Source organism: Haemaphysalis longicornis, unplaced genomic scaffold, assembly GCF_048455015.1.
Source record: "Haemaphysalis longicornis isolate Haplotype H1 unplaced genomic scaffold, Haemaphysalis longicornis Haplotype H1 scaffold_7, whole genome shotgun sequence".
Taxonomy (NCBI): Eukaryota; Metazoa; Arthropoda; class Arachnida; order Ixodida; family Ixodidae; genus Haemaphysalis; species Haemaphysalis longicornis.
The window spans coordinates 2,527,506-2,540,761 of record NW_027526422.1 but is presented as its reverse complement, the minus strand read 5'-3'; the positions used below and the strand labels follow the sequence as shown (position 1 = coordinate 2,540,761).

At 52.0% G+C, this 13,256-nt stretch overlaps 1 protein-coding gene across 3 annotated transcripts in view; it reads right to left on the bottom strand.

Annotated features, from left to right (window-relative positions):
* LOC144144303 (putative cationic amino acid transporter) overlaps window positions 1–13,256 on the bottom strand; it is a 234,690-nt gene that overhangs the window by 96,829 nt on the left and 124,605 nt on the right. For all 3 annotated transcript variants that reach the window (XM_077675685.1, XM_077675683.1, XM_077675684.1), the window contains 2 exons: window positions 12,726–12,844; window positions 9,876–10,029 (listed from right to left, as the gene is read on the bottom strand). In XM_077675685.1, coding sequence (XP_077531811.1) covers window positions 9,876–10,029; window positions 12,726–12,827 — 256 coding nt within the window. In that variant the 5' untranslated portion in view covers window positions 12,828–12,844. The remainder of the gene's footprint in view (window positions 1–9,875; window positions 10,030–12,725; window positions 12,845–13,256) is intronic.

Below are 13,256 nucleotides of genomic sequence, written 5' to 3'. Positions count from 1 at the left end.
CGGCGCAATTTATCTCTCTGAAATTCAACCCACTAAAGTATGCGCCCTCCGCCGCCCCCCCCCCCCCCCCCTTCTCTTTCCCCGTTTATTACAGGTAAGCCGCCCCACAGAGGATATCAGGACCTGGACAATACATCTATTCAAGCTCTACAAAGAACTGAATATTTTCTGTGTTCGGCAGTAAATGAGGCACAGCAATTAAAGGAACGACAATTCGTGAGCACTGTTTAATAAATGAATTTTGCTGTCAATTGAGGCTGGTAATTAAGCAAGGCTGCGATGAAAGCTTGACTGCTGGTGGTTGCGCGCGAGCTCACTTTGATGTGGCTGCATTGGACCCAAAATGCTGGGTTTGTGCTGCTTCTGCACTGCGCGAATGAGTCATCTGCTTGCGCGACATGCAGTGGCCGGCCTGAGTAAAGCTAACGTACTGTGGCTGAACTCCAATGCCCGTAGCACGGCCGTATTTCCGGTAGCTCTAGTCCGGCTGGAGTCCGACAACCGCATCTCGGATGTCATCCGGCGGACGTACTTCGGCCGTACACGGGTGGCTTTAGAATGGCCGGAGCCCTACGGCTGGAATCTGGCCGTATGACCGTAAGCCGGTCGACTGGCCGACGGACACTGGCCGTTGGACAGCCATGGGAGTACGGCCGTATACGGCCAAAAGGCCCACATTTGGACATGGGCCGAACATGGCTGCCGGAAAACGGCCGGACAGAAAATCACCGGCCAAAGTAAACCGGCCTGTTTTAGTCCGAACAGTCCTGTGCTACCTGGGTACAATACAAGGTCATAAGGTACCCTTTTACATTTATTACAAGGGCGTTGAGATGAAATGCTTCATCTACAAGAAGACCATTCCATACTGCACCAACTGTCACGGTACAGGACATAGAGCAGACGTATGTGTCAACGTCGGAATCCGCACCTGTGAGAGGTGCGGCGTGAGAGACCCAGCGCTGAACCACCCATGCCATCCGAAATGCGACCTCTGCAATGGCGACCACATCACAGGATGTAGAGAATGCCAAAAACGTTTTCGGGAACCATACATTCTCCGGCGCAAGGCCTGGGAGAAGAGTAAAGAGCACTCAAGTGGCAGAAGAGGAGCATCCAAGGACAGATCTGAACACTTGGTCTCGTGGGACGACGGGCCAAGACTGAGATCATCATCTCGCTCCAGTCCTCGCAGCCAGTGGCCGTCGCTGGAAAGGTTCACGACGGCAGCTGAGAGGCGATCGAGGTCCCGCTCAAAACACAGACCTGAAGACTCCAGGCACGATACCCGGGACGGTTCCAGATCCCACTCCAGATCCAGGTCCCGACCAGCCGCGGATGCTGAGCGCTACAGAGGACGCATGAGGGCCCAAGCTTCCGGGACTTCACAGGTGAGCTGGTCTCAAGTTGCCCTTCCCACAGCTCAACCCCCTAAACCCCAATGTGAGGAATGCAATAAACTGCAGTCGCAAATAGAAGCCCTTAAGAAAGAAATGGCAATCCTCAGAGCTACAATCGCTCAGGTTGCCTCACAGGCTAAACCAACCTCCGCGCAAACGAGCGGAGGAGCGGAGAAGCGGCGCAAGATAGACGACAATAACAAGCAGAATGACACGCCAAGACGTAGTGAGACGCCAGAGATGCAGACAACAGGGGGAGAGGAGAACCTGGCCGACAAGCTAAATGAAGTGGCGCAAACAATGACGGATGGCATAGTTAAACTCCAACAGTCCATCGGCCTTATTTTAAGCAGACTAGACGCACTGGAAAGCCAAAGCGCATCGGCGGTGCGAACTTCACGTAGGGAGAAGCCATATCTTCGTCCGTCCTCGCAAGATACCCATGACCAGGCAGACTTCACTCGACCTATTCATGGATAGCCGCAAGGGGAGGCAAGAGCAAAAACTTATAGTGTGGCAATGGAACGCGAGAAGCATCAAAGCAAAACTTGGGACACTCTCACAGTACATTGAGTCGTGCACAGACAAACCGGACGTTATCGCATTGCAGGAACTCAATTCGTATGCCAGACTCCCTGGCTACGTCACATACGGTGACGCGGAACGGGGCGACACTAACACGCTTGTCAGCAAGAGGGTAACTGCAGTGCAACGCACGCTACGGCAATCCGGAACGGAGGGAACTCTCACAGAGTTGATACCTCGTAAACCTGGGAAAGGAAACAGCATTTTTATTCTTAACCTGTACTGCAGGCCAAAGAGGAAGCTGTCAGATCTCCGCAGTCTCATACAGCAAGCAGTACAGATGGCTGACGCATGTCCCTTGCTAATTTTAGGCGACTTCAATGCAGCTCACCCGGTATGGGGATACCACTACTCAAATAGGCGAGGAAACGAACTCATGGCTTCAATTGAAGAGCACGAGCTCACGCTCCTCACCGACTGGACTGCACCTACCAGACTGGGCAATAGTGTATCCAGAGACACGTGCCCGGATCTCACGTTTGGGCGAAACGTCTCTCAAGCCACGTGGGAAAACACCGGGGAATACCTAGGTAGTGACCACGCAGTTATAGTTACCGCTGTCGAAGGGGAGGAATACCGAGTACATACTGGTGTAGCCCGAATCGTAGACTGGACGAAGTTCCGGGAGCATCGGGCGATCCAATCTACCTCAGAAATCGAGAACATTAATGATTGGGTTTCATCAATTCGAAAAGATATTAAATCGGTAACGCAAGAAATCAAGACTACGGTTCAGACTCCATGTGTTGACCCCAAGTTGTTACACATGTGGGAGGCCCGCCGCAGCCTCATCAAGAGGTGGAAGCGGCAACGCCACAACAAGAAACTTAAAAAGAGAATAGCCGCACTCTCTGAGCAGGCCTCAAAATACGCAGCGGAGCTCTGCAATCAAAACTGGCTCCAGCTCTGCGACGGGCTGCGGGGGACCCTCAGCGCATCCAAAACCTGGAAACTGCTGAGATACCTCATTGATCCTGCGAAAGGCAAAAGCGTGACTTCCAAGATAATTCAGACCATTATACACAAGTTCAAGGGATCGCAAGAGGATCTGCTCGGTAAACTGCAGCAGAAATACCTGCCCACGCACCCCCCTTACGCGGCCCCTGATTACACGGGACATCCAAACCCGCAACTGGATGCGCCCATTACCACGTCTGAAGTGAAAGCAGCGCTTCATAAAATCCGCCGAAATACCGCGCCAGGTCAGGACCAAATCACAAACAAAGCTTTGGCCAACCTCGATGAAGCCTCTATCGCATCCCTTACGCGCTACTACAATGGCTGCTGGGAGCGCGGAACTATACCAGTCGAATGGAAATCCGCCGAGGTCCGCTTAATACCTAAACCAAACAAGGACCCCGGCATCAAAAACCTACGGCCGATATCGCTCACGTCGTGTATCGGGAAGCTGCTCGAACACGTCGTGCACAACCGGTTGCAAAACTTCCTCGAAGACACGAAGCAGTTGCCACCAACCATGTACGGGTTCCGACAGCATCTATCGACGCAAGATGTATTGCTTCAACTGAAGGAGGACATTATAGATCGCGCCAACAGACACACACCTAAAGCCATCCTAGCGCTTGATTTAAAAGGGGCCTTTGACAACGTCACTCACGAAGCCATACTGACTAATCTCAATGAACTCGGATGTGGAACCCGCACGTACACTTACGTCAGGGACTTTCTCTCTGGACGCCAAGCCACCCTCAAGATTGGAGACTTTCAAACAAAACCCATTCGCACCGGCGGACGCGGCACGCCCCAAGGAGCGGTCTTGTCGCCCCTCCTTTTCAATATTGCCCTCATCGGCCTGCCTGCAAAACTGGCGTCAATCCCCGACTTACACCATGGTCTTTACGCCGACGATATCACGATGTGGACCGGTGTAGGCTCGGTCGGGGAGATGCAGGACCGCATCCAAATGGCGGCTGATACGGTGAACAAGTATGCCAAGAATTGTGGACTCTCGTGCGCCCCAGAAAAATCGGAACTGCTCCTAGTGCGCCGTAAAGGCGGTAGGCGAGCTGATGCACCTTCAATGCACATCATGCTGGACGGTGCCACCGTCACCCCGTCTCCGCAAATCAAAATTCTAGGCATGATTTTCCAAGCAGATTGCGCAAACACAACGATGATAAGGAATTTGGAAAGCACGAGTAGAGAGATTGCTCACATGCTTCGTCGGATCACGGTCAAAGGAAGAGGCATGAAGGAGGCTGACACACTTCGACTTGTCCAGGCATTTGTCGTCTCAAGGTTCACCTATGTTACGCCCTATGCTCTACTAACGAAGACTGAGAAGAACAAGTTGGATACGCTCTTGCGAAAGGTGTACAAACAAGCGCTGGGTTTGCCATCCTACACCTCCAACGAGTGTCTCCTCAAGCTTGGGCTTCACAACACTGTGGACGAGCTGATTGAGGGCCACCTGCTCAGTCAGCGCTACCGGCTATCAAGGACGGATGCGGGCAGGGCCATTCTAGTGAGACTGGGCATGAACATCCCTGATCGCCCTCTAGAATCGACGGAAAATATCCCCGGTGAACTACGCCGTAACATCACAGTGGCCCCCTTGCCAAGAAACATGCACCCGCAGTTCCACGAGGGACGGAGAGAGGCGCGAGTTAGAGCCCTGGAGAAAAAATATGGCTCCAACGAAAATGTTTTTTACACGGACGCCGCAGATTATGCAAGACGCGGAGTCATGGTGGCGACCGTAACGAAGATAGACAGCCACGTCACGAGCCTCACTCTCACGAAAGTAACGACGCTACAGGCCGAAGAGGTAGCTATAGCACTGGCGATAACGCAAACACCTGCGGAAGTAGTCATCACGGACTCTCAGTCAGCGTGTAGGAGCTACCTTCAAGGCCGCATCTCACACACCGCAATGAAGATCTTAAGCCAGAACCCTCCAAAGAAAAGGGTATTGGTTGTCTGGACACCCGCTCACACTTCTCTCCGTGGCAATGTATTTGCCCACGAGACTGCTCGAGGTCTGACCAGCCGAGCGCCGCGAGAGAGTTGGCTAGAGACGGCCATCCCCTTGACTTCATTCCAGGAGGTGACGCAGTACTACAGGCTAGCCCGGCTAACGCTTCCCCCTGCACACCCCTCTCTCAGCAAGAAAGAGGAGCGCTACTGGCGTCTCCTGCAAACAAACACCTTTCCCCATCCTACCAAGCTGCACTTTATCTGGCCTACGCAATACCACCCGCAGTGTCAATTCTGCAAAGCACCCTGCACTCTATACCACATGGTGTGGGAGTGCCAGCTCAACCCCTCAGTTTCCGCGATTTCTAACCCCTCGGTTGAGCAGTGGGAAGGAGAACTGGCCAGCTCGAGCGCCGAAGAACAGCTTCGGCTGATTCACCGGGCTGAGACGGCTGTACGCTCCAACGGGGTCCTGGACTGAGGAAACCAACCACTTGGCTCTTTTTCTTTAATAAAGTTTACTCTCTCTCTCTATCAGCCGTGCTCATCAGGCGTCCACGGAAATACGCCGCCGCTGCCACCCGGAACTGAAGCAGCAAGATTCGAGGGCTCCGCTTAATTCAGATTGTTTATTTTTTTCACCAAAACAATACACCAGGTGAAAGATGGTGAAAAAATGGTGGCCGAAAAAAAACTGCAATATAGCAGCTTGACCGGGCTCTGGCCACCGTCGACTAACAGCAAGGAAGCGCAAACTCAAGACATACACACACACTGTTAAATAATTCCTTTCCTACTCTAACATGTAACACGGGAGCAAAAAAGCGGGATAGCTAAGACATCATGGTAAACGGCAAATAGAAACAGTACTTGTTCACTTTAAGAATATCTAAACGAAGGCGTGCACCGTAAAACCAGATAAAAATCTGTATTGTGGCGCAACGGCCGCTGAACTTTGAAAAGGAGGACGTGATACGATGTCGGATACGAAAGAAGGGACACGCGTTTTTAGCAGGTGCAGCGCTTGCACGGTCCAGTCGGTGGTATTGTGCCCGGCAGACACCGTCGCCAGCCGTGCCCGCAACTTACGCCGTCACACCAAAGCATGTTTCCACCCGAAGATCGAAAGATATAAGTTCCCGCTAATTCATAAGGCTCTGCTTTTATCAGGAATACGGCCATCGCGGCCGGGAATCGAACACACCTCCTGATAGGCGGGTTCGACTTGCACGGCTTGCACGGGAAATCGCCCCTATGGAGTGGGGAATCTGCAAAAATGCAGGAACTTTTTCTTTTTAATGAACTACCGGCGCGGCGTGTTTTTCACCGGGACTTATGTCGGAACCACATTGGGTGACCTAACTAAGACAGGGAGTAAAGGATTAACGCCGGCCTCTGAAAAATCAAAGGTATAGACTATGCCTTCCTTGACGAGGCCCATAGCCAAGCGCCATTATTGACTGTCTGGTGTTAAACCCTTATAAGCAACCAATCATGGCTAGAGGTACGCATAGGACAGGAGTTAGAGCGAAACATGCAGTGCTCTAGCTACTCTACAATATCAGGAATAACATATTTGTAATGAAGGAACTGATAAAGCATCTGTTTAGTAACAAACTCTCGCATAGAGCGAGCTGTCTACTTATCCAGCCAAGTCGGTTGTTGCCAGCGCATTTTTCCAAGGCTCTAGGACTAGCATACGAGAACACACGCACAAGCAAGGATGACGCACCATAATGCGGTTGGCGCCCGAGCATTTTTGCCGCACTACGGCGCATTCTTCTTCAAGCGCTCGCGACATTGCGAGCAAAGAAGCATCGACTTCAGTGATTTGATGAAACTGATATAGCAGTCCGTGCATCGTGGTTGTGGGCTTTAACGCGCCAACGCTCCACCTCGGCTATGAGGCGCGCCGTAGTGAATAATTCGGACCACCTGGGAATCTGAATGTAGGCCAAAATCTCAACACGCCGACGTTTTCGCTTTTCTCACCAATCAGAAAAGCAGCCACCGCAGCCGGGATCGAACTCGCGTCCTCAATTGGGCTAAGCAGCACGCGCCTACCGACGCGCCACTCCCCATCGCATGGTCTAAGAGCGCCAGAATAACGCCGACTTGAATCGAAATCCCAGTCCTACGTACGAGCAGTGGGAGAGTGAACTTACCAGCTACGACCGAAAGGGCGAAGAAGGCCGGTGCAACCAACGGAGTCCTGGACTAAGGACCTACCAGCTCTTGAGTCGAATTAAGTTTTTGGCCGCTTGAGCCACAGCAGCGGGTAGTCCGTGCATCTTTGTTTCACAGTGCACGAGGTACAACGAATACAGTAAATATAAGATGCTCTCCGAACATATGATTCCGGGGGTCATCTTTTACAAGAATAGCGAGGTTGCAATTAAACGCTTAACTGCATGACAGCCAGTGAAAGACGCGAGCGTACCAAAGCCACAAGAGTAGGAGTAACAAAGTACACCAATATACGAGCTTGAAACACATACGTATTGCTGGTCTTAAAGTCTTTCAAACAACCGAACGGGTGTTCTACGCCATTCTGTGTGCAAGCACAAAAGAAAGCGAAAGGAAAAGGCAACTCAGGCATCATAAAAGAACCCTGCGGGCCTTTAACAATTGATCTTCGGACATGTTGATGGTAGATGCAACTTACTTTTCCATTGGCAAAATTTCCAAAATGACTGTATTTCGTCGGCCACAGTCGATCTTGAATAAGTACTTATGCGTTTTAATTGGGAGACACTTCCTTCCGCTGTCGCCACTGAAACGGGCACTGCGAGAACACGGTGGATTGTCCACGTGGGAAAAAGATCTATGCACCGCGCCACGCTGGTCAATTTTTCTGTTCTCACGATCAAAAAGAAAATAAAAAAACGGACGATCCGTCCAAATTCTCAAAAACGATAACGGCGTTCGTGTTTTGACGAAGAATACGCCCGTAAAATTACGGATTTTTTTGCAGTGCCACGTACGCGCACCTGCTCACTGATTAAGCGTACTGCACAGAGGACTCGACAGACAAGGACACATGCGCGAAATGCGGAATTACGTGGGGCGACTAAAACAGCGGGCACGCTAGTTTCCATTAGATATCCACAAAAACATATTGGCAGAAGGACAAAGCTTCGGCGTTAAACTTGGTCACAATATAGTTCAGGAATATTTTGGCTTCTGCACAAAATTTGTCACAAACATTAAATTTATGATCATGAATTGATAAGGGACTAAATAAGTCTACCGCGGCTGCGGTCTGAGGTGAAGAAAGTTTGGCGCAAAACTTTCTTCGTATACATGGGCAAAAGTTTAGGGGGAAATCATTTTTGTGGTAATGAGCTCAAACTGCTCAAGTAATGTTGTAGACAATGCGAGGCTTGCCAGGATAGATCAGGTTAATTAAGACTAATAGGGAAATTAAGCTTTCTCCTGAAATGAACAGGTTGTTATACAGCATTTTCTGTTTCTCTATGAAAACTTTCACCGCGCGCCAGAAATCTTAGTATTTCTGTCTGTATTCTCTTTGACAAATAGCCCTGTTTAGAAATGTGCGCAGGAGAAGGAAGCTGCAGCAAGGGACTGCCATAAGAAAGTGTTTCTTCAGTCTGTTCGCAACACGGGAGTGAGAGGATTTCAATCGAAGCCACGGAATCCCGGAGGGATGCCTCCCGCGGAGCGAGGACACCAGCCTGTGCTCGATAAATAAATGTTAATTTTCTCTCCATCTAAAAATAAAACCAACCTGAACTTTAAACTAACACCAGACCCAGGAAATGCAACCTCTCTTTCCGGAGTAGCCAGACGTTTGTACGAAATTTTGTCCATGCCCATGCAGCCGGTAAGAATACTAGCAATAAAATCATTCTTTACTAAACAATAAATATTTATTTGTTCATTCATACTGCCAATCCCATGAGGGATTATTGCAGGAAGGGCAAAGTAATACAATATTTGACATAATACAAACATACAGCATTTACACGTATAACATTATACAAAATTTGAAGAAGACAGTATCGGTTTGTGCACCTATGTGTGTAACAGTTCAGTATTATTACATCACAACAATCATCAATTCAATTTTGTGCGTCTTTTTTTCCTACATTAAATTTAGTTTACTCTTGGGGCCGATAGCTTCGCGACAAGGCGCCCATTCAGCCTGAGTCTCGTTCTTGGGTTAGGCTCCTGCAGGTTGGGCGGGCTTCTTGGGTTGAGCCTGTGCAAGGCCTGTGCAGGGTGTTAGGCCTAGGATCAGTGCGCAGTGCAGAAATGAAAAGCGACCTGAAATGGTTACGTAGCCTCACAAGATTTCGCATAACCTAAAACAGGTTGCAACAAGCTATGGTGGCCCTGTTGTCTTTTCATCCCCGAGCAAGCTCAGCCAACTCTGCCTTCGTATTGCTGCTAGTAGCAAAAAGAGGCCCGTGAAAAAAGACACGAAAAGCCTTTCGCTGATTGCGCAGTGGGGCTGGTGCATGAAACCTATCACGTATGGAAAGTCTTATAAATTGGGCAGTCTGGAATATGCTTGAACGAACGCCAATGCCACTGTTTTCTTTGCGCATGTGTGGATGTTGGTATAAATGCACGATGCTAGTCTTTCCCAATGAACACTTGCAAGTAGCGCCTGTCCGTGTCATCTCCCTCGTGTCCTTTTATTAGCTCTGCTAATCATGCTCTCGTTGATTATGAGCCACGCCCACGCTACACAGGCGATTAGGCACGCCGCTCCGGTTCAATTTTGACCATCTGAGGATCTTTAGCGTGCGCCGAAATCTTGAACACTAATGATGTTCTTAGATCTTGACCAACAAGGCCAGCAATAAGTTCTTCTGTAACCCTAACGTGTCTGTGTGGGTGCTTAGCGTTCTCGCGTGCGTTTCGAGGTTGCGACAGCAGTGAGGGATTGGCAGCCTGCTCTGCGGCGGAGAACGGAAAGAGGCTCACCAGAGAAGAGCGACGCGACGGCGGCGATGACGAAGGAGAAGATGACTCCGGGGCCGGCGAAGTTACGCGCCACCATGCCGGCCACCAGGTACATGCCCGTGCCCACGCAGCTGCCCACGCCCAGCGAGGTCAGGTCCAGCGTCGTCAGGCAGCGCTGCGAAGCGGTTGGGGCACACAACGCTCACGAGGCGCCGCGCGCTCACACTTGCTGCGGCAGAGGCTGCTCCCCGTAGAAAGCATCCGTCAGTCGTTTGGAACTTGCTTCGGTCCTTCTTGCCATTGCTACCCCGGGCTATATGACGGCTCTTGCAAGCGACGCTCAGAAAGGGCCGACCTCACGTCCAATCTGTGGACTTGGTGCGTTAGAAATAGGAGTTAAACCCCAGCACTGAACAGCACTATGCCAGAGCAGTGGAGGCCGTCTGCTCTGTTCTTTCCCGGAGGTTCATCTCCGGGCGTTTCAGATGGCCGACGGCGCCGCCAGAGCCCAATTACTACTAGCCGCCGTATGACAGTGGAAGGCGCCCGTCTACCTCCGTCCCTAACCCCTGCTTGGGCAAAATCAAGCTACTCATTCATTTGGAATCGAAGACGGTCCCATATCCCCTTACCGATAGCCGCCCGTGCCTTCTTCTTCCCTTTTAGGCCGCTTCGCCTTCACGGCTTCCGTAGGAATCTGTTTTCACATGCGTGATGTTTTACAACGCCTCATCAAACGGGCAGGAATTACATAAAATGGAACTTGGAAATCGGAACGTGGCAGCTCTGCGGGAAACCACGAGATAGACATCAAGCGTTCGTGCTCCTGCAAAGCTTCGGGAAAAGACCATCGGTGAGGTTTCCTGCGTGGTTGGTAAAGCTTGCCTGACCATGCCACCGACCCCGTTCTCTCCACGCGGTGCTAAGTGCTCATACCCTTACACCCCTGTTACGTGCCGCTAACGACGACGAGCTGGCATTTCATAGCGCATCCTGCCTATCTTTCTCGGAAAAGAGCCTTCCGGAACTCTGTTCGTCGACAGAAGTGAGTGCCAATGCCCATCGTAACGTTACACACACTCTCCTGTCTTTGTGGGTCCGAAAAGCCCATCTCCGTTGAGCGACCCCGCAGAACTGCGCGAGAGACCATCTCAAATTTACGACAAGGACGCTGAAGTGTCAATGGCTTTAAAATATTTTGTGACGGGTAATGAGCAAGGGAGCTGATGCAAAATTTAAGGACACACGTTAAAACGCAACAAGAAGGGACGTCAACGGAAGTTACGTACAGGGGAGTAGCATAAAGTTAAGTAACGTCAGCGGGAGTTGTATGCCATCTGTTTGCTAAGGCCTTTGTTCCGCACCGTGGAGGAAAGGAAAGCTTAGGATAGGCCCCGACGTCAAGTTACGTGAAATCAGCCTGCCATTTATTTTGCGCCCACGCGCGATCTCCTCCAGCTTTGCTCACCGCACTGTCGTCTGCTTCGTCTGCGCCTGCCGACAACTGGATGTCGGCTGGGCCACGCAGTGACATAGGGCCTCGCTGGGCCGGCCTTGACCGCCTGTTGCTAGGACGCGGCTCCCAGCGACCGAAAGCGCCAAAAAGCACGTCCCTTCTTCCACACTTCTCCCACCGTGCCTCTCCTAAGCTCTCTTTCCTCCATGTTCCGCACCCACTGCTGCTCTCAAGTCCCAAGTGATAACGTCACCCGTCATTTTTCCCTCACTTTCGGTGACGTCACCGTCCGGGATGGCGTAAAGCAGAGCTCAGGAGAGACGTCTCCTTCAGCCAGAAACGCCAATTTGGGAGGTCCCGCTTTTTCTCCTATTTCGCGCCCACTGGCCGACTCTTCCGTCTTCACTCGCTCCCCCTTTCGCCTGCTCCTTCTGCGCCTGTCAAGCATGGGATCCCTGTCGGGTCGCGTCTTGTGCCCCTTCTTCCTCGTCGTTGTTTTGTTAAGCGCTGCTCAGGATGGACGGATACCAACTAGCCCAGCTGTCGATTCTGCCGAGTCACAAAGTAGCCAGAGCATCCGTGGTAAGGCCTTTCGCCGCCACCACGACGCCGTTGCAGGTGACCTCACAAGAGCGCGAGAAAGCCGCACGGCTTCGGCCAGTTTTTGCAATGCGCAACATGGCTAGCGAGGCCTCTACTGAGCATTCCTTCCTTCTGCCTTCTGCTTCTGTACGTCGTCTGCTTCTGCCACTTCCGGTTCGAGAGCTCCCCTGGCCTCCTGTAAGCCGGCGCCTTCCACGTGCATGTGTGCGTGCTGTTTATTCGTCACGGAGTGCTTACCTTTCACAAAACACCCTGGTAGCATTCATTGTTGTTATTCGTTGAAGGCGCGATGAACGAGCGCGATGAACACGCACACACGCACGTGGAAGCCGCCGGTGGACTGCCGGGGAGAGCAGGAGAGCTGTGGAACCTTGCGCTTCCACCGCTCACCTATCGGGAGAAGTACGGAGGGGGCCACGGGGTCTCTTCACGCCCACCAGAGGCCACCGGCAGCAACCCGCAGCCGCGTGCTAGCAGCGGCGCCGAAGGACGTCCCAGCGATGCCCCGCGTCACTGCGCGGCCCTGCCGGTGGCCAACGGTCAGAAGGAAGAGACGAAGCAGACGACAGGGGAGCGAGCGAAGGAGGGGGCACGTGGCGCGTGCGCGCAGAGTACAAGCGATAAAGAGCGACCTCCGAAAAAGGCGGAGCAGCTTCAGTAGAGGGGACGTCGGGGACTCTGTTCTTTCCCCCATGACCCACACAGACAGCATCGCCAATTCCCGAATTTCGCGAAACCACTCTACGTGGGTAATTGAAAACCCGCTGGTGAGAATTAAAGGCGTCACTAATTATCCCGCTGAAGGCGCTCACCTTGAGCTGTGTCTTGGATTCTGTGACATCAGAGGCAGGGTCCTTGGTGCGAACCAGCCTCGCCACCAGAGTAAGGAATCCGGGTTTGCTGAAGGTGAACATCTTTGCCCGCCAAGGATCTGCGAGAAGAGAGGGGCATCGCGAATTCCGCACGGCAAGAGAGAAAGAAGATCGGCTTCCCTCGCGACAGGAGCAGTGGCCAGCACTGGCAATTATGTGGAGGCAGCGAGGAGCGGAGCAATGGCATAGGCATCTAAAACTAAAGTGGCAGCAAATTTGAATATCAAAAAAACTCGGAGGCGCCGCCATGCAGATGGCGCGCACCCTAGTACAGGCCGTCCTCGTGTCGCGGGCTGCGTATAGTGCAATGTGATTTATTAAGTGCGAATGCACTTTATAAGCGACCCTGAATTCCGGTGACCGCCGTCCGTACACATAGCAACAGCTGCGGGTGCGCGCGCTCCTCGTCTTCCTTGGCAACGGGGGGAGATGGGCGCGCGCTGCCTGGCCGCTGACATGGCACATATCCAC